Source organism: Sander vitreus, chromosome 9 (assembly GCF_031162955.1).
Source record: "Sander vitreus isolate 19-12246 chromosome 9, sanVit1, whole genome shotgun sequence".
Lineage (NCBI taxonomy): Eukaryota > Metazoa > Chordata > Actinopteri > Perciformes > Percidae > Sander > Sander vitreus.
Genome location: NC_135863.1, coordinates 17,426,088 through 17,446,749, shown reverse-complemented (window position 1 = coordinate 17,446,749; position 20,662 = coordinate 17,426,088). Strand labels below are relative to the sequence as shown.

General features: G+C 39.8%; 1 protein-coding gene across 2 annotated transcripts in view; it reads right to left on the bottom strand.

Annotated features, from left to right (window-relative positions):
- Nucleotides 1–310: 310 nt before the first annotated feature.
- Nucleotides 311–20,662, bottom strand: part of ttc39a (tetratricopeptide repeat domain 39A) — a 33,615-nt gene continuing 13,263 nt past the window's right edge. For both annotated transcript variants that reach the window (XM_078259008.1, XM_078259009.1), the window contains 17 exons: nucleotides 19,884–19,988; nucleotides 14,446–14,577; nucleotides 13,260–13,300; nucleotides 13,051–13,118; nucleotides 12,865–12,929; nucleotides 12,604–12,703; nucleotides 12,190–12,255; nucleotides 10,445–10,553; nucleotides 10,267–10,334; nucleotides 10,113–10,172; nucleotides 8,309–8,470; nucleotides 7,876–7,967; nucleotides 7,406–7,526; nucleotides 6,664–6,775; nucleotides 6,330–6,444; nucleotides 4,024–4,140; nucleotides 311–2,416 (listed from right to left, as the gene is read on the bottom strand). In XM_078259008.1, coding sequence (XP_078115134.1) covers nucleotides 2,302–2,416; nucleotides 4,024–4,140; nucleotides 6,330–6,444; nucleotides 6,664–6,775; nucleotides 7,406–7,526; nucleotides 7,876–7,967; nucleotides 8,309–8,470; nucleotides 10,113–10,172; nucleotides 10,267–10,334; nucleotides 10,445–10,553; nucleotides 12,190–12,255; nucleotides 12,604–12,703; nucleotides 12,865–12,929; nucleotides 13,051–13,118; nucleotides 13,260–13,300; nucleotides 14,446–14,577; nucleotides 19,884–19,988 — 1,648 coding nt within the window. In that variant the 3' untranslated portion in view covers nucleotides 311–2,301. The remainder of the gene's footprint in view (nucleotides 2,417–4,023; nucleotides 4,141–6,329; nucleotides 6,445–6,663; nucleotides 6,776–7,405; nucleotides 7,527–7,875; nucleotides 7,968–8,308; nucleotides 8,471–10,112; nucleotides 10,173–10,266; nucleotides 10,335–10,444; nucleotides 10,554–12,189; nucleotides 12,256–12,603; nucleotides 12,704–12,864; nucleotides 12,930–13,050; nucleotides 13,119–13,259; nucleotides 13,301–14,445; nucleotides 14,578–19,883; nucleotides 19,989–20,662) is intronic.

Here is a 20,662-nt window from a genome sequence, read left to right as displayed (position 1 = left end):
GCCTCAAAATATTGTATGCCACTCTTTTATGGGTTTCTTGTTCGTCTTCTTTGTTTATTTTCAATCAAATATGAAGTGTATACTATTCCAATGTCCCTTGTGTTCTTATCCCTTGCATATCAACAAGATGAGATGACTTTACTGTATCTAGAGGATTAGATCACACGTATGAGAACAACGAGTGCAAAGATTTGCAAGAAGCAGCTGCCCCTGTGTTGTGTAAATAATACCACTTTGTACTGTACACATTGTAGGCCTACTTCGTGCTTCTGTTTGTGGTGCACAAATGACAAAAAAAGACAACACAAAATGGGATGTGTTTTTTTAGTTGCTTATCATTTCATCTTAAATTACAATAGAAACATTCAGTATGTACAGGAATGTCATTCTGCTCAGTAGTAGCCGTGCCCAAAAAAATACGCTGCTTGTAAACATCAGAATGCCACTAAATTTGGTTAGTTTCTTTCAGCTAGCTATATCTGCTAAACCAAAGGGAGAAAACAAGAAAAATAAGCTTAATTATTTATCAGAAAATTAAATATAATTTGTTATTTAAATATTTCAGAGAGCTGTTAAAACAATATTAAAAGTAAATTTCCTTTACCATTAAAATGAATTGAAACTGAGTCCTAGTCATCGTCTTGAATCCCAAACCTTACTCTAATCATGAATAAATCATCAGTGCTCTAATTCCTAACACCTGAGACACCATCTGAGTTTGACACTCTGTTGCCGAGACACAGCCCTTCAAATAACCTCACCAGCAACACGATTAGAGGTGACCCCTTTCTTTCTGTCTTATCATCAGTCATTACAAGTGTTTGTTCATATACAGATTAATATTTGACACAGGAGCGTGGTTATGATGTTCATGTCCTTCTATAGATGGTTGTAGTCAAGCATGGCTGATACAAGAGCAGCAGAGGACGTCCACAAAGCAGGAAGACTATGGTGGTTCCCATTCAGACCTTCATCACTCACTAAAGATGCAACAGGCGGACAAGCACGCAGTCCTTCGCTGCTCGGCGTGAATGGCCTGTTTGTTAAAGCTCAAGTACTGTTGGAGCCTGTCCCACACACCAGGAGGAGAAAAGGAGGGAGTCTGCCTTTCAGAAAAAAGACACATTCATCTATCCTCTTAAAACAGAATAATTTGTGCAAAAGGTGCCATTTACAATATATAAATGTAAAGAACAACTCTCACTGCAACTGATTCTTTGACTCTGGAGAGTTTGCATGGCTGGCTGGTTTCCCAGCTCTGTGCAAAAGTTATTACATGTAATGGTAATTGTAACAGGATTGCAGATTTAATTATGTCTTCAGAAGGAGACTGAAATAAAGTATCCCATATAAATGTGTGTCTTTCGATGGTAGGTTTTAAGGAAAGGAAGAACATTTAAAATACACAATGAAACTCACTCTAAGAAACACAATCAACCAAAGGTTATGTAGTGTAAAGGTGAATCCAACATATAAATAATCTAATCAGGTCATATTGATTTTGATCAAATATCTAAATATGGATAAAACCTGTCAACCAAAATCTATAAAATAGCACAATACAAAACAGTCTCATAGTCCTCATCGACCATGTGATGAGTTGCATGATATAATATGTACCTGATGTCAAACTATGTCAACACATATTTATGTGTCATAAATGTGTCTCAAATACATCTCAAGTTATTTTATCAATAATCACAAAATTACATCAAATTAATGAATTAAGTGGTGTGGGAGCTTTGTAGCAACCAGGTAAAATGATGCTGCTGGCCAGGTGGAGTCATTTATATGGTGGGTTTTTGGTACCATGGCTCCATTAGATCTAACCCTGCCACCCTGAAGTGGGCACATTTTTATTCTGGGGTAGGAGTGGAGGCAATCTGCAATTTCTATTCTACACAAATGTCACATTGTTTCCTACCCTAGTGTGCCCCTTATGGGTGGCCACAGTGCTAAACAAACAAGCCTGCTAGAAGCAATGGTTCATAAATATAGGCACATTTCTCAGCTTGTCTCTATGTCAAATCACAAAAGGGGGTGGTGTTCATCATAATATATCTCTGAAAGAGGGCGTAGCAAACCTGCCTTAGCCAGTCAGGGCCACACAGAACTACAGTCACCTGAAAAGGCAGAACAAATGAGAAAAACAAGCATCCATCTTCCCCTACCCTTCTGATGGGAAAACAAATCGCCCGCCCAAATGGGTGGGGCTGGGCTGGTCTGAGTGTATTGTCTGAGTGTATTGTGGGACTGCGGAAACAGAAACTATCTCTGCTCTAGTGTGCCCTCCTCTGTCTGTTATGGGCTGGAGGGAACATGGATGCCATTCTCCCCCATGCCCTTGGCCTTGTGCAGAGCAGCCTGAATACGGAAGTGTGTCCGTGATTCCATCGAGTAGTTCTTGTAATTTTGCCTGAAACAAAGCAAACAAAGTAATTTACAATCACATCAGATGTATATCTCAATCTATATTCTTATTTCACTCATGTGCATTGTAATAAACCGATAAATCACAAGGATGGTTTACAATCAAGTCAAAGCAAACCTTGTCATTTTTTCTAACTCTGATTAGATACGATTTATTAAAAACCACAAAGTTGAATGGGTGAGGCATATTTAATTTAAAAAAAACAATGTTGAAAGTGATGATGTGTAGTTAGGGGCTGTTCGTTATTTATTTCAGGGACCACCAGAGGAGTTTTGGGACCTTTAGCCACAATAGACCTGACCCTCCCTTCACCAGCAACAAATTCTAGATGATCCTCCAAAATGATATGGAAAAAAAGGGATGACCATCCCCAACAATTTATTGATACCTTCTGTACTGGTTTGCGCTTAGCAAAGACATACAGATAGCCATTGTCTTTTTTTTAAAGCCATGACATATGACTAAACCTCTGTATTCTCATCTGACGCATCACACTCCTCTGTTATGGTGTGGTGGCCATTTCAGTAGATTTACTCACTAACATTGTTGTGGAAACACAATAAGCATGGAAACTAAATGCACACTTCCTGCATTACTTCAAATACTAAGTTACTCATCTAGTAAACTAGTATTCACATGAAATAAAACAATAAAACATTGAGACCATTCAGCAAAGCACACTGGGTAATTCAACACTGGTTGCTATGGACTCGTCACTAGGCTTCTTCAGTCATTGTATATTTTAGCATATAGGTAAAGTTGCCAAAGCTGAACATTATCTAAAACTCCATTTCTCAGACGAGCGTCAATTTGGGAGTTTGCATGCTACCACTCCTTCCTTCTCAAAATGCCTTAGAAATCGCTGTCGTTTATACATATATAATATCACCGGGACCCGAGAGGATATTTTGAGGCGGTGATTGCTGCAGCCTGGAGACCTCCAGTCTCATGCCCTCCGACTTGGTGCAATCCCATAGCTTTGACTTTTCAAAATAAAGCTTGCATCTGGTCCGTTATGTTTTCGTACGGTGTTTTGGATGTTTTTGAACTAAACAGTACGGCAATCATGCTGATTGAATAACATTATTTTTTCATCAGATGTCTTAGTTACAACGCGATGGAGCTAGCAAAGCAGTTTTGTGTTTATATGTGTGAGCGGGATTTATTCAGTTTGGGAAATACCACGGTCTCTAAAAGCTACAGCTCAAATGGTCTGGCTGACTAAACAGGGAGGGACCCATCTGATAGTGATAGGGGAAGAGACTGAGAGAGCTACATGGAGCTACATGGATAAATATGCACCAAACAAGCCACTTTGAAATGTTGCTGTTCTCACGAATACAAAAGTTGGGTGACCCTCCACCCTAGACTAAAACAAATTGGATGACCCTCCCCTCAACAAAGAATAAAAAGACATTACCCTCCCCTATTTTCCTCCGGTGGTCCATTCCATAAATACAGAACGGTCCCTTATACACTACACACATAAGGCATATTTTCATTAAATGAAAAAGAAAGTGGAGAATCTTTGATTTAAAAAGCTTCTCCATGAGTGCAGATTATTTTAACGTTTTACTGGTTGACAAACTTACTTTGCAGTTTCTAGGAGTCTTATAGCTTCAGCTTTTCTGCCTTGCTCCAGACACAGCAGGCCATGCTCCAGCAGGGCATTAGGAACCAGGTAGTGGTCATACTTGATCTGAGACTCACTGCAGATAATGTTGAAACACAGTGGTTACAGTATGTGTGGAGGTGAAGTCAGTATGAAAGAAAGATTCCCCTCTATGAGGGGCCATCTGGGACATTATTTACAATTACCTCACATACATACAAGTGAAATGCTCTCACACACTCTAGTGAAATGCTTTCATACACACTCGTGAAAAATGATACTCTCACATACTATACTGAAACCTCACGCACACACAACTGAATTGCTCATAAACACTACTGAAACGCTCTCATAAACGTTACTGAAACCCTCTCACGCTCAATACAAAAACGCTCTTATAAACGCTTCGGAAACGCTCTCATAAACGTTACTGTAACGCTCTCATAAACGCTACTGTAACACTCTCACGCACAATACTGAATCGCTCTCATATACACAACTAAAACGGGAATTCACTTTCAATAGTGTATATGTTTCAGTATAGCGCATGAGTGTGTTTCAGTGGTGTTCATGAAAGCGTTTCAGCAGTGTTTATGAGAGCATTTCAGTTGTGTTTATGAGCTGTTTCAGTATTGCATGAGAGGATTGCAGTTGAACAGGAAGGTGATTCGGTGTAACAGTAAGGTGACTGGGAAAAAATCCTTGCCCAGAATTTGAACTTGGGTCTCCCCCTTGAAAGTCAATGATATTAACCATTGAGCTATTCAGATGTTGTAGGTAAAAGGTGATCTTGCAATTTATGTATCTAAACAGGCTCTGTCTTTCTGATTTAATGAGTCATTGGCTTATTAGTTCCAAAAATAGGGAGCTCTGTTTTTCTGAATTAAGGATGAATTCGGAAACAAGCAAAACAGTTTCCTAAGTAGCTGTATTAGCTCAAAAACTTGAAATTGTTAGAAAACATGGTGGTATACTTGGTTGCACTTTTGCAGTCGTTCGTTAGAAACAGTAAATCAAGAATTGGTCACAGCAAATTGAACAGTTCACTTATAATACTGGGGACTGCAGTCAGTGTGAAGAGGAGAAAATAATAGCTGACAGTCACAGTAATTCCAGTAAGAGGAAGTAATGCAACATAACTGTCATAAAACCCTAAAGAAGAAGAACTGGAGCGGATAACATCACAATCTGCATCTGTTGACTGGGTTGTGATGTTCTCTGCTGATGCTAAAGTAACGCTCGCTTGTGTTAGGCAGTCATCCTGCCGACTGAAGACATTAGCGTCACAACCGTCTGGATGTGTTAAACACGTGTGGCGCGCTTTCCTTTTCACAGCCACGCTCCAGTGAATTGTTCAATTTGCTGTGACCAATTCTTGATTTACTGTTTCTAATGAACGACTGTAAAAGTGCAACCAAGTATTCCACAATGTTTTCTAACGATTTCAAGTTTTTGAGGTAATACAGCCACTTAAGAAACTGTTTTGCTTGTTTCTGAATTCATCTTTAATTCAGAAAAACAGAGACAGAAATATAGAGCTCTGTATTTTCGGAATTAATAAGCCAATGATTCATTAATTCAGAAAGACAAGGCCTGTTTAGATACATGAATTGCAAGCTCACTTGCAACGAACAATATCTTAATAGCTCAATGGTTAATATCATTGACTTTCATGTGGGAGACCCAGGTTTAAATCCTGTTCAGGGATTTTTTCCCAGTCACCTTACTGTTACACCGAATCACCTTCCTGTTCAACTGAAATCCTCTCACACGCAATACTGAAACGGGCTCATAAACTCAACTGAAATGCTCTCATAAACACTACTGAAACACTTTCATAAACACCACTGAAACACACTCATACGCTATACTGAAACGTTCTCATATACACTATTGAAAGTGAATTCCTGTTTCAGTTGTGTATATAAGAGTGATTCAGTATTGAGCGTGAGAGCGTTTCAGTAGTGTTTATGAGCAATTCAATTGTGTGTGCGTGAGGTTTCAGTATAGTATGTGAGAGTATAATTTTTCACTAGTATGTATGAAAGCATTTCACTAGAGTGTGTGAGAGCATTTCACTTGTATGTGTGTGACTTAATTGTGAATAATGTCCCAGATGGCCCCTCTTACCCTTCAGTTCGTTTTTCAAAACAGAACTGCCTTTATTCACCAGAGGATGCACAACGATTATGATCAGGCTAATTGGTGATGACACAGAAACTAGAGCATCTGTCGGTCTTCTGGTTTGGTTGAGCACGCATATACTGTACATGTTTAGATGCTTACTTGCAGAGGATGAGGGTAAAGTAGTGTTCGGCCTCCTCTTGAAGCCCCAGGTGTTTGAGACACAGGCCCTTCAAGAGGCTCAGCAGACACTGATCATCTATGGTGAACTCAGACCCTGACAAACACACAACAGGACAGTAAGGACCAAACAGATGACAAAAAAGGGTAATGTCTAGATTATATAATTCTCTGAGATGTTCACAATAACCGTAGCATCAGTATAGTATCTCAAATAAATGCAATCCAGCTCAGCATATTAATATCAACAACAACTAAAAATGAAAGATTTTAATCCATTAGTATCCTCTTGGCTCTGGTGAATAATTTTGCATACTTGGGCTGCTCTCGAGATTAGTCTGTGCCTCATCCAGTGTTTTCAGCATGCCTTCGGTCAGGTCTTTGTGTTTGCCAATGACTGTGTAGCCGTTCCAGATGTACATCATCTCCTAGACAACACACAAAGTACACAAATCATACAAAATCAGATCATTTTCATTCATTAATAGCAACAATGTCAGCAACTCAAGGAGTGGCAAAATAACAAAGTTAGAGGGCTCTACCTTTGCTCATAGAGGTAGGTGTACTAGGTTTATCTATTTCATACAGGTTTTGCCCTTGAATGAGCACTTATGGGGACAAAGCCTGATGCTTGCACACCCTGCAAGGAAACCGAAAGGACACACGACCGTAGGCAAAGGAAGGTAAATGAGTGTAAAAGCTGGATGATAGATTTGTGAAATGCCATAATAAAGCCATTGAGCGTTGTTCTCTGTAAACCTTCCACATCCTTTGTTACAGGGTGAAACAGAACAACTGTTGTTGTTGTTGTTGTTGTAACCCTGGTTTTGTGAGCACAGGGTTACTGTACCTCTTTATTTAACTCATAGACCTGCTGCTTTTATCTGCTAACTTAGTGGATAGCAGGTTACAGTTTAACAGCTATTTATATAGCCTGGACCAGGAGGGGTTGATCCAGTTCCTTCAAAGAAACAATATACACACTGTAGTAACTGTTTAAACATCCAGTCGTGCTACAGGTAAAGCAGTGCCATGACATAGCCTCGTCCAGTACTGACCAGTGGAGGAGCAGGAAGAGGAATGGGGTTTTCTGCAAGGTAGCGACGGGCTTTCCTGATAGCAAACTTCTCTGTTGGCAAAGATTTCCCCGCTATTTTCTGCTTCAGCCCTGGAACCTGCCTGAAATATAATAAAGTATACACATACATATCAGTAGTATGGAGAAAATATTCATATAAAATATGTGACATATATTTTCTAGTTATTATCTCATAGACATATGTTCACTTAGTGGAGCATTTTTTTATGCTGTGTATCATCAATAAAACACTTGTACAGCTCTGTGCCACAAAAATAATTTAATGTCAAAAACACCAATTCAATTCTTGCTGTATTATAATATTACATTAACGTTCCCTACCAAAGGCTTCCCAGAAGAAGAGACTGTGTGTAGATATACAGTAATTGTCAGTGTTTCACTGTGGTTGCTGGAAGTAGTTTCAGTAGTGCCTCGGCTCTTAGTTCATACCTGAACAGAGTGAACGCAGTCTCCCCAAAGGTTAGGCAATCATCTGGAGTCAACATGCTGAGGTAGGCTGCTTTCATATACGCATATGTAGCCTGAGGGAAGGAAAAAAAGTGGTTACTACTGCAATCCCATCTTTCCTTTTTAAATAAGATGAGAAAAAAATATGAGTGTGTGGAGTTTAAAGAGTCAGGGCTGCACAACTCAAGTATTTAGTTTGGTTTTAAGACAACAAGGTGCTGACTAGGCTTTCTGTCTCTCTAAATAGCACAACATGTAATTCATTTTCTTTCTCACTATCACCATCAACAGTGGTGGTGATTTTTATGTTGTGAAGATTACATGTTTCTCTATGAGCATTTTAAAGGAATTTGATAAATCAAAAACATTTGTCAAACTAAGAATAAGTTTGAAATCCAACACTGAGGTGGCCCACCTTGGACCAGGTGTTCTCCTTGCTGAGCAGGTCAGCGTAGAAGTAGGCCATCTTCCAGTGCCTCTTGTATGTGAAGCACCACATCAGCTCCCAGTAACACATGTGGTGGAACTGCTTCCATTGCTGCTGAGCCTCGCAGCACTCCTCAAAACGCTTGATAGCCTGGAAACATACAAACCATTTAGGATCCCACCTTCTTAAAACATATTCAGCGTGAATATGTTAATGAGCAACATAATACAGATCATGTTTGTATGGGTCAATGATTATGTGTCGAGGACACAGGGCTCAACTCAAAACTTTTTGTATACTTCTTACTATCAGTCGATGAGGACAAAGTCAATCGATATATCATAACATTCCTTCCATGTTAATATGTTGTCTGTTGTTGCTACTGCCATGTTTTAGAAACAATTAAAGCCGTACAGTATTAGTTTGCAGGAGGTGTTTCTTTTTAGTTTGGTAATTATTATATATATTAATTAGTGCTGTCAGTTAAATGCGTTATTAACGGCGTTAGCGCAAACCCATTTTAACGGCGTACATTTTTTTATCGCGAGATTAACTTTCTTTTAGGCCTAGCAAACTTTGTAGTTTTTTTCACATGCTGTTGCAACAACTAGTAACGTTAGAAAAACTACAACACCACACCGGATCTAGCTAGACGGGAAACAAAACAACAGGCACGCCGCACACACTTGTTTGGGCTTGCGAGCCGGCCAAAGAGTAGTAGGCTAACGTTATGTTTTGAGTGGACAGCGAGCGCGAGACGCCGAAATGGATGACAATAAGATTCTGAATGGAAAGTTTACTTTTAAAAAGTTGCCAAATGGTTCCATTGACAAGACCAAAGTGATCTGTGTGTTTTGTCGTTGTGAACTGAGCTATCATCGCAGATCGTCCAGTCTGAAATACCACTTGATGGCCAAGCACACAGCTGATGCGAATTCTCCGCCCCCTCGTCAAAGCCAGGCGACAAAAGCACAAAGCCAGGCCTGTCCACTTTTCCATGTTGATAAGAGCTTTAAAATGAGAAAAAATAATGGGACAAAAAGAAATCATGGGACATTTAGAATAGATAAAAATGTGCGATTAATTGCGAGTTAACCATGATATTAATGCGATTAATCGCGATTAAATATTTTAATCGTTTGACAGCACTAATATTAATTATTATTGATGTTTGTTTAGTAGAGGGACATTTTGATCTCCATAGGAATAATACACACTTATAATAATATACATATTTATTCTGGTAGATACGTTGTAGCAGTAGCAAATGTTTCTACACATAAAACTGACTGAAATACTTAAAAATGCAGTGTGAACAGTTATCATGACAAAGTCACAACGTTGCATACTTATAAAGAGGGGGTTGCTGTAGCATATAGTCTGACAAAGACTCACAATTAAAGCAGAGTTCTCAGTAAAAACGATGAGCACATCATTTAACAGACTCATGCACTCAAATTCAAATACAGACTCGCAGACATCAATACATTTGTAATGCATAATGCATAAAAATAAAGATTTTCGCAACAGGTTCTCACTCCCATCTCGTAAAATACGGACGCTTGGACAGGTGCCTTTGTCGTTCTTATTGACGCTAAAAGTCTCCTTTAGCGTCATATAACGCACTTTAACTAAACGCGCTTGGTCGGGACTATTGGCGTCCCTTCTGACGCAGTTATGTTAAGGAAAAGGTCGTGGGTGGGATTACGTTGAGAACGGGTTGATTTTCCACATGAAAAATGCAGTGCTGCTGACTGTGTTTTGTTTTTGTATAGAAAAGACAGGCACTCACACCATCCAAGTTGCCTTTGATCTCCTCTATTCGACCAGCGAAGAACAAGAAGATGGATCCCTGGAAAATAAAACACCACCCACAGTATGTTTGGGAACATTTGTAATTATGCAGGAATTAAAAAAAAAAAACACAGTGTTTAATTATAGCAAACCTTAGGATATTTTTTAAAATATGGCTGCAGCAGTTTCTCTGCATCTTCAACGTCTCCTTCTCCAGTGCCTGCGAGGCACAAACAGAACAAAACCAGCTAAGATCCTTCTGGTCTGTGTGTGTGTGTGTGTGTGTGTGTGTGTGTGTGTGTGTGTGTGTGTGTGTGCGTCCTTGCTCACCTAATATGAAGCTCATGAAGGTGTGATAACAGAGCAGCAGCATGTTACATAGGAAGGACCTGAATGTGCTTTCTGCAGAGCCCTCCTGAAGCTGCTGGAGACCAAATTCCTGCATGAACACACACAAACACACAGACACACAGAGACAGACACACACACACACACACACACACACACACACACACACACACACACACACACACACACACACACACACACACACACACACGTAAACGTGCACAAAAGAGTTGAAGTTTGAATTGAGTCTCATTTCATGGAAGATCTCCTGGTGTACAGAACACACGAACACAATTTTAGGAACTGTTCTGTGCAGGAAAATCACAGAGGAAAGAACTACATTATAGTTTTCTTTTATTAGGTTTGTGCTGAATGATGAGCAGCATCTGCATGTATACCAGAGTACTTTTAGGCATCCAATCTGAACAGAGATACAGTATGTCACAGACTGGCTGTGTGCCAAATATGCAAGTACATACACTACTGTTCAAAAGTTTGGAATCACCTATTATGTTGATGTATTCTTCTTTCCTTCAATAAAGGCTATTTTATCAGAGATAAAAACTGTGTAATTCAGACACCAAATGTATTATTAACATTTAAAACAGATTTGGGCCCAAAAGAAGAAGAATTAAATGATTCAAATTCCATTTAGTCGATGTCCCCACAGTGATGCATTTCCCCCCCCAAATACCCTTGGATATTAAATTTGTTTTCCAGTCCAGAAATGTGTGTGAAAAGTGACCCTCGATCATGCAGTCAACTCTAGTGGTTAGAAAGAATATGGTTAAACTGTGATTTGTCAGTCCATAGTATGTTCAGCTGATATTCAGTGATCCATTTCCAATAGTGCTAAGCCAAGACTCCCCTTTAAACATACTGTATAGAGTAGTCAGCCATGAAAGTAAATCATGATTCCAGTGTTGTAGTCGAGTCACCAACTGTCAAGTCTGAGTCAAGTCTCTAGTCCCCAGTGTTTGAGTCCGAGTCCAAGTCACCAAAGAAGAGTCCGAGTCAAGTCAAGTCTGAGTCGAGTCACCATTTCCTGAGTTTGAGTCTGAGTCGAGTCCAGAGAATAGCGACTCGAGTCAGACTCAAGTCTAAGCCCAGAACTCAAGTACTTCATCACTGCCTATTACACATAAAAGTAGTCAGAAACTTCATCCAAGTTCCAAGTCCTATTTCATGAATGCTCAAGTCCGATTTCATAAATCCTCAAGTCCAAGTCGTCAGTGCGCAAGTTCAAGTTGAGTCACGAGTCCAGACAATAGCGAGTTGAGTCGGACTCAAGTCCGAGTCCAGGACTCAAGTCCGAGTCCAGGACTCAAGTACTCCATCACTGGGTGATTCCACACCTTTTGAACTGTAGTGTACTGTATACATGCAGGGTATGCAAGTTCACTGTGTCAAGATCATGTCGGCACTCCTGAGACTCCAGATGTCTATATAAGACAGGAAGGTAAATCAATCAAATTATGAGAAAAATACCCCAAGCAATATCAGGACCTGAATCCTGATCATCACATAGGACTTCAGATTATTTTGTATAGTAGTTACATAAACCACATCAATAGTGACAAAGTCAAAAAAATAAAAACAATTCTTGTAGCACAACAAATAATATGTCGTAATCCAGAGAAATCAAACATCTCTAACTCGACCCATTAGTCATGCCAGCTGCTCCTTCCTTCAGCCATTTCTGGCTCTTACTTGTCAGCAGAACTCACCTTATTACCAGAGAAACCGACAATCTCCAGCAGCTTGAGCGTCCGCGTGGGCAACATGGAAATCATCTGCAGGAAGTAGACAAGGCAGTGCAATTGAAAGGCTAGCAGCATGCTTACAGGACGAGAGTCTTTGTGCACAAAGAGAACTAAACCCACAACCCACTGCTTGTCTGCATTTTAGATCATAGCTGATTTTACTATATATTCATACTTCGCTCTTTATGTGCTTCCGTTTAATTAGAGCATCTTAAGCATCACAAAAAAATGTAGGGCAAGCAAGTACGTTTCAATCTTCTTTTACTTTGGTTCAGGCTTGATACTTTCTGGAAGACCTGTGTCTCACAATTCATGATGCCAAACAACTTTTCTTTGACTCATGTCAAGATTACAAACTTCTACTAGCCTTCTACTTACTAGATTAAAGGCTCCTACTCCCAGTTTAACACCACACTCAAAATGGTCGTGGTTGTCGCCATGAGAGTATCCAGAGGACTGGATGACTGTGTGAAGCTCTCTGTGAGGTAAAGATAAAGGAAGCCGATTAAGAGGGGAAAATGCAGGGTTTTACTAAGCAATGAGGTAGAGGGAGAAAACATAGTCTGCTAAGAGAGTGGCAACAACACAAGCACGACCAGAAGATAACAAAAGTGATATTCTGGACTTTAGAATTCTCACTTGTATGTCTGGTAGCTGTTCCTCACTTTGATTCCCCCTTTGATGAAACTGATCATGTTTTCATCCTGAACAAGAGAGGCAGCAAGAGAGCAGGAGTAAGAGAAGGAAAAGAAACAGAGAATAAGTTGAAACAAACTGAAAGTATTAGTGACGGCAGATTCAGTTGCAGGCTGCCTCGGTCCTGACCTGAAGGAAAGTGAGTGCTGCCCTCTGCAGGAGACACTCGGCATAGCAAACTTCAGCATGGAGTTCCTCTGAGGAGAAAAGGATTACATCACAGTTATCTTGAGTGAGAGTAATGTATAAAATATATACACATGCACACATGTGCCATCTGTTTTTATGAATTACAGTGACACATTTTGATCATCCCGTCAGTATAGGACTTTACTGACCTTCTGTGAAGCTTTTGGAGAAGCTTGACTTCTTGCGTTGCCTGATTGAGAAAGCACAGAACACAATACCAACCATGAGTTTTCAGTGGGTTTGTTTCACTAAAAATTTTCAGAATTATTTTTCAGCAGCATAGCACTGTCCTGCATTTTTTTGCTTATTTTGTTTTTATGCAAATCAATGACTCAGCCTCTTTCCAGTAAATACAGGATGCTGAGCTGCTGCAGGGTGAAGTTACCACAAGGTGCTGACCATGCATTACATTTACAGTAACAACATTTAATAGGAAAACTGCAGCTTTAACTTCAGATCTGTGTTGGTCTGAAGAAGAGTGGGTGTTTATCTGGGTGGGCTGATGAAATGTACTGTTAGTCCTGCTCTGAGTCATGACAGATTCTCACAGCGGCTCCAAGAGTAATTGTAACAGACATTTGTCACATTCCTTTTGTCAGTGAGTGTGGATGATCTCAGCATGTTCTCTGGTTCTGGTACAATGAAACGAATGGGAACCAGTGTTCAAAAGATACAGTATCATGTATTGTGTGTCTAAATATCTACATGTTTGATCAACCTCACTTTTATCATTGTTTATTACTAAAAAAATGTGTTTTATTTTCTAAAATCAAACTTTTCTGTTTCTAAATAATGGCCCGATACCATTTTTTGCTTCCCGATACCAATACTGATACCTGAACTTGCGTATCGGCCGATACCGAGTACCGATCCGATACCAATGTGTCATATATTTTATTATGTTTTAACAACTGTATACTACTATGCCTGTATGGATGTGATATTATTTATATCTTTGTTGTCGGCCTGGCTCAGGTTTAACTCTTTGTGAAACATAGGCCCACAACAAACGCCCCAGAACAGGAAAAAGAACATAAATAAACTACTTTAACATAGATTTTCTTTAGGGCTTTATTACGTGGTATCGGATCGGTGCATTAACTCCAGTACTTCCCGATACCGAAACCAGCGTTTTAGGCAGTATGGGAGCCGATACCGATACTGGTATCGGCTCATCTCTATTTCTAAACCGGCTTGTCTCTGGACCGACTGGCTTTTACGAGACAAAATTCACTTCTGCAGGTGACTTGAGAGGAACTAAAAAAATCCCCTGTCACAGTTTATCAACTGGTCATGAAGGTACTATTTCACCCTGGTGTTGCGGGAAAGTCTCACCGCTGACAGATGGCCTGGGCCTCCTTCATGGTGTTTCCTGCAGTCTGGATGTGGTGTGGGTCAAAGGTCATCATGGCCTGCATCTCCAGGATGGTGGCATAGGTCAGGGCGTGGTACATGCTGTCTTTGGTTCTGTAAAAAAGACAACACATGATATTTCTTTCAGTTATATTGCAAGAGGAAGTTAAAGATAATAAACATTTAGATCTGGTGTGCTGACAGATATGATGAAGAGAAAACCCTTTTGTTTGATTAAGATTGATTAGTACAGTGGTCACTTAATCAGGCAGTAACTGAGAGACGCATGGGCACAGAACATGAAAAGCAGTAGTCAGATAATCAATTCCAGCTAAAGAGATGTGTGATTGAATACTTGTAAGACTAAAGCCTCAGCACTACACAGGAAAAACAAACAGTACGTGTCTATTTATAGCTGCATTTTTTGGTGTGCCACGTCACACCCTGAGTTTAAAAATAGTGCTTCTTGCAGGTGATGATGGAGGAGTAAAAGTGTTCGATGTCACACACATTTTTCCAGTGGACGTACTCGTTAAAAGCTCCAGTTAAAAGAACTTGTTGTTCCAGTTATTTTTTGAAAGAATTGCTTTACTTTAAATTTTAGGAATTGGTTTAAATAGCTTTATATATATATTATTCTGTATGTATTGTACAAACACACACAAAGAAGGGCAGAGTCATTGGTAAAACATAAAGGCAGAGGTGTGTAGAGAAGAATGCTGTCTGTCTGCAAAACTGACTGATTTCACTGCTGTTTACCACAGACTGACCATGTGACCAGCCTCTGGGATGTCACTTTGAGCTCCAACCAGTTGTCTTTCGTGGAAACTAAATTTGCATAAACAGATTTTTCAACCGAGGTGAAAGTGGTATCATCAATGTAACTTTTAGACTGTTAGTGATATAACATAAAGCAATACATCAGGTTTTTAATAATAGTCAGAGAGTAGAGTGATGAGCTTCAACTCTTCACCTAAGTTAATAATTCATATTATTAGTTCTAATACACTGACCAATCGGTAAACATAACCAACTCAGTAACAACCAGGAAGCGACAGCAGAGAGTCAGAGAAGGTGGCGGTACAGACTGAGGTTCAGAGAGATTTGCCTGCCTTACATTTCCATTGTGTCACGCTTATGTAACGACAGCCCAAACTCAAGCTGAGAAACCTTTAAAGATAGAGCTGTGAGGTGAACTGAGTTGCTTGTAGCCGTGCTGAAAGAGGCTGGGAATCCCAAATATTTCACAGCAGCACTCAGATATTTTTCAATCAGCATCATCTCAGAGCTCAGGTATACAAAGTCCCTCTGCCCTTTGTTCCCTCGGCCGTTGGGTTTTTAAACAAAGTGGTATTGCACACACACTATCACAAAGGACTGATGTTCTGTTGGTGCTTTTATATCTTATTGCAATTTTATTATGATGATCTACTGTATGTTGTATGCATTTATGTCTTTTGTTTATTTATTGTATGATGTGTATTGGTTGTGTCGACACCAAATTGCCCCTAGGGGACATTAAAGACTATCCAATCCGAAAAAGGTTCACACTCGTCTGACAGCACTGAAGCCAGATCTCCCACATATTTTCACCACAATGTTTCGTGATCCAAAGGAAGAGCTGTTTTGTACTTTCTCAAAAAGCGTGTGTGCATGCACGCCTTGTTTTCAGTTCTGCATGGTTCAATCAAGAGGTGCGGTTTCTGTCAAAATACATCACTGTTTTCAGTGTGAAAGTTGCATACATTAATAATAATAATAATTTATATTTTCTTAATCCCGCAAGGAAAATTACAATGTTTTCACTCTGTTGTTAGAACACACAGGCCTGAAATACATACACATGCTCAGTACCTATACATATGGAACGAATGGAGAGACGTCAGAGTGAGGGGGATGCAGCTGTCGATGGACAGGGCAGCTGGGGGTTCGGACTTGAACCAGTGACCCTCTGTTTCCCAACCCAACTACTTACAGGCTGAGCAACTGCAACCCCCATTTGCAGTTAAGTTCTGAAATTAGATAATAACCTTTGTGTTTAGTCCTGAAACTTTGACACTCATAGAAGGGCTGCAGGTACAACTTAGCAAGCGCCCCAGTAGGGCTGGGCGATATGGAGAAAATCAAATATCACGATATTCTTGACCAAATACCTCAATGTCGATATTTTCACGATATTGTAGGGTTGACAATTGGTGCTTTCACAAAATATTTTCATGAGATCTTATATAAATAATAATCAGAAATGTCGAAGTGGGTAAGTGGGTAAATGCAAATTATAGAACAGCTTGAACAGTCTGGTAAGTTCAGAAAATTAGCCTCAGCCAATCAGCCTTTAAAACCAGGAAAAGACAACACTTATGCCATATTACGATATTACTATATCAAAAAACAGAAGACGATACCTAGTCTCCTATCACAATGTCAATATAATATAAATATATTGTCCAGCTCTACGCCTCAGTCAGTTGCTGTATTGTATATGTACTTCCTACTTCTACAGTGCACCTCCTGAATCCACTCCCTGCTACAGCTGTGAGAAATGGGGCAGGACAGCACGATGGGAGAATATGATTGCACTGTTTTGGCTGTACTTGGTCTGGTGGCATGTTTAAACAGAGAGCTGGCAAATAAAGCTCAGCCTGCTGTTGGATACCTATGGCATGTTTCTACAATGTTGAGTCCACAGTGGCTCCTTGACTACAACTCAGAGAAGGAGAAACATATAACCTATAAAAGAGTAGCAATTTAAAGAGATAGCTTTGCTTATAGAATTATATAACATGGTATGAGTAGCTCACTGGTGGTGATATTGATGCATGGGCAATAGCTCAGACTACACAACCTCTGGTCAGAAATATTAAAGCAAATTCTTAAGCGAAATCAGATTCTCTTCACAGACCTCAACTGTTTTGTTTCTTCAATAGTTCTAATACAGTTCATAAGACATATAGTACATGGGTGCAATTTGTGTTTCAGTGAATCAGTGTCTTGCTTAAAGACACCTGTGAATGTATGTAACTACCAACCTTGTCATAGATGGCTGGCTCAGTCTACCAACTGAGCTACAGTACAGGCGCCCCTCTATTTTGCAAATGAGTAATTAAAATCAACTTATGTTGTTACAAATTCTGAGCTGACCCTTTTAAAACCAAGGTGATCCAAAAAGATTTAACATCCATCAATATTCTAAAATATCTAAATTCAAATCAAGATAATAGTCCCCATAATGACAATAAGTAGCTCAGTTATTAACTCGCTGGAAAACGGACTGATGTTCAATTCCCAGATATTTTTCCATTTTAAACTGTCCATTGGTATGAGTATAAATGCATTAACCCTGTAATGGCAAACCCCGTCTTCTCCCAATGCATGCTAGAATAGGGTCCAGCTGCCATTGACCATAAACAGGAATGTAGGGGTAAAAGTAATGGACATATCACTGATTAAAGTGCATCCACATGATGAAAGCTCTCTGAAAGAGTCTCCAGTATTTGAGTTTCAGTGTGTGTGTTTGCTGCAGAGACTCTAGTATAACCTTGTCCCACCTGACTGCGTCAGAGCACAGCTGGAGAAAGGGAAAGGAGATCGAAGAAGAAGAGAATTGGAAAGCACACATGGACTAAAGCAAAGGACAGCCAAATGAGGAAAGATTCTGTCGGTGTTTTTTACATTCTCAGGGCTGCTTGTTCATCCAGTCTTTCAGAGTATCTCTCTCACAATGCACCAGATGTCATCACTCCTTACATAATATTACATAAATCGGATGCCTTAAGCCATCGGCTTCCTCACAAAACCCTTTTCTGAGCAGCAAACCGGAAAAATCAGAGGAGTTTGTGGGTGTTATTGGGTTTTATACAAAACCCAATAACACCCACAAACTGATTAAATAAAGTCCTGTCTCAATTTGTGTGCATTCAAATGTAAAACAACACTACACAACAATACCTAGCCAATCTGCACTGATTTCTGACTCTCTACTGTCCTACTGCATGCGTCAAATCCAATCATCTGGGCTCAAACAGCTAACACAATCATATTTGCAGCTTATGTTTGTTCAGGTGCACTTTATCAACTGGAGGAGGCAGTGATAGCACACACAGAGCTGTGGGAAGAATATCGAGACAAAAATGAGGACACCTGCTGAGCTGACAGACTGTCAAGACTCAGTAAGCAGCAGCTAAAGGGGTTGAAATTAGACAGATTTTCCTTTAGGTTGAAATATTTCACAAATCCAGATTCAAATACTAAAACATGTTATGATTATGCCAACAGGGAAGACTTGGCAACAGCATATTTATGTAATGTTGAAATATAAGTTTCCATAACAGAGTCTGAGCTTAGAAGTTAAACAAATTACATCACTTGAAACTGTTCCGACACTTACAGCGCAAAATGGCTCACAATGACACCAAACTCACAATGGCTGTCAATCTAGTCGTATAGTACTAAATTACAAAAAAGAATGTACAGGCTGACAGGAAGCCATTCTTCTGTCTCGATGTAAGCTGGCACTGAAAAAAAAAAACTAGGTTAAGGAGTGGCCCGCAGCCCCAGAGAGGAGATCGAGGGTGGCGAATAATATAGATGGTGATACCGTTTCTCATAGTAGAGGAGAGAATGAACGGTGAACAATGGAGTAACTTGATGACACTGTGTTGGAATACAAAACTAGAGGGAGGGTGTAAGCCCGGAGAGGGAGTTTGTGTTTGTGAATGTAACTGAAAGCAGCATGCCGATCATAAAATCATCTAATCAGTATCAGAAGCAAACACACTAGTTCCTTTATCCCTCCCTGATGTAAGCACTATTATCTGTTTCTGACCTGTTACTGTGCCAAGGACACACTTTAAATGTATTGATTTTGAAATTGGAATTTAAAGCATCAAAATGTTGATCTACTTGCATTTAGGAAGGCAGACTCTCATCAGCAAACAATTCAATGTATTAGCTGAGGAAATTTGTAATAAATCAACAAAGGTAATTCAGCAATGGCAAAGAGTTTTGCTAAACCATCGTGTTGGTGACATCAAAACATGTACAGTTTTAACATTGGAGTGAAATGAAACGAAACAAAAGCACTACATCTATAGGTCTTTTTTTATATCAGACAACATTTCGACTTGTCAAAGTATGAAAAGCACACGTGTTACTAATAACATTAATGATGTCTGTGTTCTGTTCAAGTGTCCCTGTAAGCCATGACACGAGTCAACATGCACAACACCAGGAACCTGAAACTGAAGCAGATGAATAGTACTCATCCATCATCCAAACACCTACAAATGCTACAAATGCAGTTGCTCACATATGCACGCATATCATTCGATGTTTTACTCTTATATTTGTCCATGAAAGCACACAAAGCCAGGTGGGTTAGCGCTCGACCAGTCGGCATGTGGTTCACGTTGGTCTCGTACCTGCATCTAAGCCGGGTCTGCGCCTCCTCAAAGTCGTTTCTGAGGAACAGATCCAGGGCGGCCATACAGTCCTCCAGAGCCAGCGACAGGTCTGACCGTGAGCTCCTGCAGAACCAAAACAAACACACAATCTGGATGAGAAAAGAAAAAGAGTGCTGAAAATACATTATTAGGGACTGTTCATTATTTATTTAAGGGGCCACTGGAGGAGTTTTGGGACCTTTAGCCAAAAAAGACAAAATTCTATGACCCCTCCAAAACAATTTGGAAAAAAGGCATGACCCTCCCCCAGCAATTTATCAATACCTTCTATACTGGTTTGCACTTGGCAAATATACAAATTCCCATTGTTTTTTAACAGCCATGTCTTATGTGACTAAACCTCTGCATTCTCATCTTACGCATCACACTCCTCTGTTATGGTGTGGTGGCCATTTCAGTAGATTTACACACTAACGTTGTGGAAACACAATAAGCATGGGAACTAAATGCACACTTCCTGCACTACTGCATTACTTCAAATACTAAGTTACTCCTCTAGTAAACTAGTATTCACATGAAATACAACAATAAAATATTGAGACCATTCAGCAAGGCACTCTGGGTAACATTCAACACACAAACTGGTTGCTATGGACTCGTCACTAGGCTTCATCCACTTCGCCATTTAAACAAAGTGGAATAAACGTATAAAAGTCCAAATCTACACAAAACCTGCAATTAATTAGTAAGCTGACATCAAATGTGGCATTTAGGAAACCTTTATTGCAACCTTGGCA